Consider the following 5,015-nt stretch of genomic DNA (forward strand, 5'->3'; position numbering starts at 1 on the left):
TAAATAAATAAATAAATAAATAAATAAAGAAAGAAAGAAAGAAAGAAAGAAAGAAAGAAAGAAAGAAGGAAATTTTTAAAAAAGCTAGTTTAGCCGGGTGGTGGTGGTGCACACCTTTAATCCCAGCACTCAGCAAGCAGAGGTGGGCAGATTTTTGTGAGTTCCAGGGCAGGCTCCAAAGCTACAAAGAAACCCTATCTCAAACTAACAAACAAACAAAAAAACTATCTTAATTCACAGCAGAATTATATTGACAGTCTGGTTGCAAGCAAATTTTTCTCTATTTGTGGAATTCATAACAGATACTCATTAGAAATAATATAGTAATAGCAATGTTTTCATGTAAGACTGAACAGGATTAATAGATAAATATACGAAATAAAGAAATATTATACCATTGTATTTTTTCTTTTTTCAGAGTGATTGTGTCCTTAGCTTTTTTCTCTCTGAACATATGCAACCAACAATTGAAGACTCTCAACTTCTGGGTCTAGGTAAGTGAATTCATCACAATTACCATATACAGTGATTGTGTATATAAGTGTGGGAAAGATTCACAAGTAATATCTTCAACTTCAAATGATAATGTCTTTTCAAGACTAAAAGCTTCTTAATGTTTTCTCCCTAACCATTTCTAAAGAGTTTGAACCCCCTGAGAATATTCTCTTCAAGTAAAGATAAACACAGACGTATTTTCCCATTTAAAATAGTGACAGGATAACACATTGTTCCCCCATTTCAATTAGTTTTGCTTTGAATTAAAATTACACATCAGAGGCAACATCTTTTTATGTAGCATGGGAGTCTTACAATTTTACCTCTACTTCTCACAGCAAAAAAAAAAATACTTAAAAAAGTATTAAGTCATAAAAATAAGCAAGGGTCTTTATGAACAAAACCTTACGTTGGTCCCACCATCTGGTTCTCTTCCACTGTGTCCTGGGTGAGTTCTAATGAACATTCTATCACTTCTGCCAGATTTCCAGAGATGCCTTTGAAAGTTCTATCAGTTCAGGTATTTGTAACACATTCCACAAGAAGTGGCAATCTCACAACATCCTAGCTTTTTTATAAAGATTACTTTATCAGTTCTATTTATGTATATGTTTGTTTGCCTGCATGTATGCAGGTACCACAAGTGTGTGAGGGCCAGTTGAAGTCAGAGGGCATCAGATACCCTGAAACTAAAGTTAAGGTGGCTGTAAGCCACTTGATGTGGATAATAGGTACTGAATCTGGGTTTCTGCAGGAACAATAAGCGCTCTTAATCACTGAGTCACCTTCAGCCCTATACCTTCTCATTTTAATATCCATATTTATAAACCCATAATTTCCAGCCATGACCAATCCTCCTATCAACTGTCTTCATTTTATCCACATTAATTTTCTGATTCTCTTGCTTCAGATTCTTTGCATGTGCTTGCCAAGCTTGCTTCTATCAGACATCTTAGATACTTGTCCGCTTAAGCATAAAACTTTCAGAACTATCTGTTATATGCATGATTATTTATCAAACTTTGTAACTGTGTTTGCATCTGACCAGCTTCTCTTGCTACACTAAAAATAACTTTAAGCCAAGGTTGCCCTTCCCTACCCTACATTGCTCTATACTTAGAATTCGTGGAATAATGTATGAGGGCTTCCAGAAAAAGAGCAGGAGAGACAGACAGAAAGTAGAAAGGGAAAATAAAACAATCAGTTTTAATGACCTGGGGAGATGTTACTACCATCAATAGTACAAACTTTAATAGCCAAACTTGGAAAAAATGAAATACAAAGTTGTTGAGTTCTAGAAAGGTTTTCCAAACGGACAACGTAGGTTTCTCCTCTATCACTAAGTCCTTTAGGAAAAATTTGCTTCCTTTTGTCTCAAGAGATTAAATCTCTTGTCAGCTTTTGGGTTTGACCATAATATTATTTCTGAAAGGTATTTGTGAATATATATGAACCCCAATTTAGGATGTTATTATAAATAATAAAGCAGCACTTTGAGAAAGTTTCCAATTTTAAATTTTCTCATGTCATCAACAATCAAGAATTGTTTCTATAGCTATGAATGACAGAAGATTTCATTCTTGCCATGTCTAAGTTATAGGCTGCCTATGAAAAATAGCCTATTGTCTTAAAACAATAGGACACATCTCCCAAGCAGGATATGCAAATCAGAATAATAAGCAAGAATTCGCAGGAAGCTGTGTCTTATTTTGCTCTTCAAATCATTTCCTCCTTCATCATTCTGGATTCTTAATCTTTTTTCACAGAATAGCTGCTGACTGTTAGCAAAAAGCCTGTTTGCTTAATCATTATGCTCATACGTGGGTTGAAATTTTAATGCTGTCAAATGATTAGAGGGCAAAGTTACTCAAATGTAATTTACACAGATCAACTTTAACTGAAAATTTCAAACTTGGGCCACCTCTACTCAAGTGGTGATTTTGAATACCTAATTTCTCTAGATATATGCCTTAAAATCACAGAAGGATTATTGGGAGTGCTGGATAATTTTGTCATCTTGACTCACAGGGTAAAGGGAGCCTCAGCTGAGGAATTCCCTCCATCAGACAGGTCTGTGGGCATGTCTGTATGACATTCTCTAATTGAAAGAAGGTCCAGTTCATTGTGTGCATTGCCAGTGGGCCTGAACTATGTAAGAAACGTAGTCAGGTAAGCCACAAGTATCGTGCCAGTGATCAGCATTCCTCCATGGGCTCTGCTTCATTTCTTTTTCTCCTTTTTTGAAATTGATTTTTATTGAGCTCTACATTTTTCTCTGCTCCCCTCCCTGCCTCTCCCCTTCCCTTCAACCCTCCCCCAAGGTCCCTATGCTCACAATTTACTCAGGAGATCTTGTCTTTTTCTACTTCCCATGTAGATTAGATCTATGTATGTCTCTCTTAGAGTCCTCATTGTTGTCTAGGTTGTCTGGAACTGATATCTAGGCTGGTTTTCTTTGATTTATGTTTAAAAACCACTTATGAGTCAATACATGTGATAATTGTCTTTTTGGGTCTGGGTTATCTCACTCAAAATGATGTTGTCTAGATCCGTCCTTCTGATTATAAATTTTAAAATGTCATTATTTTTTTCTGCTGTGTAGTACTCCATTGTGTCAATGTACCACATTTTCCCTATTCATTCAAGGAGCATTTAGGTTGTTTCCAGGTTCAGACCTTAACCTATAAGTCAACCAAGCTCTTTCCTACCTCAGTTGTTTTTGCTTGTTGATGGAGGAGGGTCATCTTTCTATCTGTTGTTTCATTGGTTAAGTAATAAAGAAACTGCTTGGCCTCTGATAGGACAAAAAATTAGGTAGGCGGAGTAGACAGAACAGAATGCTGGGAGAAAGAAGCTGAGTCAAGGAGTCGCCATGATTCTCCCACTGGACACAGACACAGGTTAAGATCTTCCCTGGTAAGACAACTCGTGGTGTTACAGGGATATTAGAAATGGGTTAGATCAGTATGTAAGAGTTAGCCAATAAGAGCCTGGAACTAATGGGTCAGGCAGTGTTTAAAAGAATACAGTTTCCATGTAATTATTTCGGGTAAAGCTAGCCAGGTGGCGGGAAGCAGGCCCGCCGCTCCTATTACAACAGAGTGGCGCCCAACATCTGTGGTATTTATCATAAAAACAAAAAAGAAGCTGAAACATGTCACGCTCCCTCTGGGAAATACTAATAGTCCCTGGACTTTATTGTCTGATGAAACATAATTTTGTGCAACAACTTAAGACTTTACCTTTTTTTTTTTCAAATGCAAGGCTACTTATGTTTACTAAAAAAAAATCCTTGGCTCTTCAATGTCCTTCAAGACATTTATTCTAATGATGACTCTAGAGTACGTATTTGTTTACAGATAAGAAATATTTGTCTCTATATCACACATTATTGCATTCCAAGATGTATGACTGAGTCTGTCTGACTATAAATGTTTCCCAAATAATTACTGAAAAAAGACTGACAGTGACATCCACAGGAACTGTCAAGGTAAATTATTGTTTTTAGGAAAGGAAAAGGAGAGAAGTTTGGGGTCATGTTGCTCTTTCCACAATCCTGACATCGTGAAAACATTCCTGGCATATGAAAGTTCCCAACCACTAGAATTTTTTTAAAGCACAACTCAGGAAAATGTCTTCTATAAATTATTATATTAAATGCAATTGACTTCATGATGCAATCTAAAATTCCTTATGGATTTTTATCTTAACTAGCTATATATTAACTCTCTGGTGATACAATTTTGGATGCTACAAAGATTTATATAGCTTGCATGTTTTTTCATTCCTACAATAACATGTCTTATATAGTCAGTTTAAGAAGAGAAAAAGTTGCCAGGCAATGGTGGTGCACACTTTTAATCCCAACACTCAGGAGGTAGAGTCAGGCAGACTCTGAGTTCAAGGTCAACCTTGTCTATGGAGTGAGTTTCAGAACAACCAGGACTACACAGAGAAACCCTGTCTTGTATTTAAAAAGAGGAGGAGAAGGAAGATAAAGAAAGTTAGAAGATTCTATGATGATATGCAAGATATTCATCAGTGTGGTTATAGGATAGGGCCATTTCAGGTTCCTTATCCTCAGCTGCCCAAGGAACTAACTGGGGACATCCCCCTGGGCACCTGGGAGCAACTCTAGGTTCGGGTCTCTTGCCTACCCTAAGCTGGATTCCTTAATTAAAATATATGCTTCCCTGCTCCTATATCCATCTTTCCTTTATCCCAACCATCCCAATTCCCCAAGTTCCCCCCATCCTCCCCTTTTTCACATTTCTCTCCCCATCTCCCCATACCCCTATCCCACCCCACCCCCAAGATCCCAATTTTTGCTCAGCAATCTTGTCTACTTCCCATATCCAGGAGGATAACTATATGTTTTTCCTTTGGGTTCACCTTCTTATTTAGCTTCTTTAGGATCACAAATTATAGACTCAATGTCGTTTATTTATGGCTAGAAACCAATTATGAGTGAGTACATCCCATGTTCATCTTTTTGGGTCTGGGACACCTCACTCAGGATA

General features: G+C 37.1%; 1 protein-coding gene across 1 annotated transcript in view; it reads left to right on the forward strand.

Annotated features, from left to right (window-relative positions):
* The window catches only part of Pik3c2g (phosphatidylinositol-4-phosphate 3-kinase catalytic subunit type 2 gamma), a 361,584-nt gene that overhangs the window by 314,894 nt on the left and 41,675 nt on the right, over positions 1 to 5,015 (forward strand). Inside the window, exon 31 of the mRNA XM_005364544.1 lies at positions 419 to 494. Within this exon, the coding sequence (XP_005364601.1) occupies positions 419 to 494 (76 nt within the window). The remainder of the gene's footprint in view (positions 1 to 418; positions 495 to 5,015) is intronic.

Source organism: Microtus ochrogaster, assembly GCF_000317375.1.
Source record: "Microtus ochrogaster isolate Prairie Vole_2 chromosome 14 unlocalized genomic scaffold, MicOch1.0 chr14_random_2, whole genome shotgun sequence".
Classification (NCBI taxonomy): Eukaryota; Metazoa; Chordata; class Mammalia; order Rodentia; family Cricetidae; genus Microtus; species Microtus ochrogaster.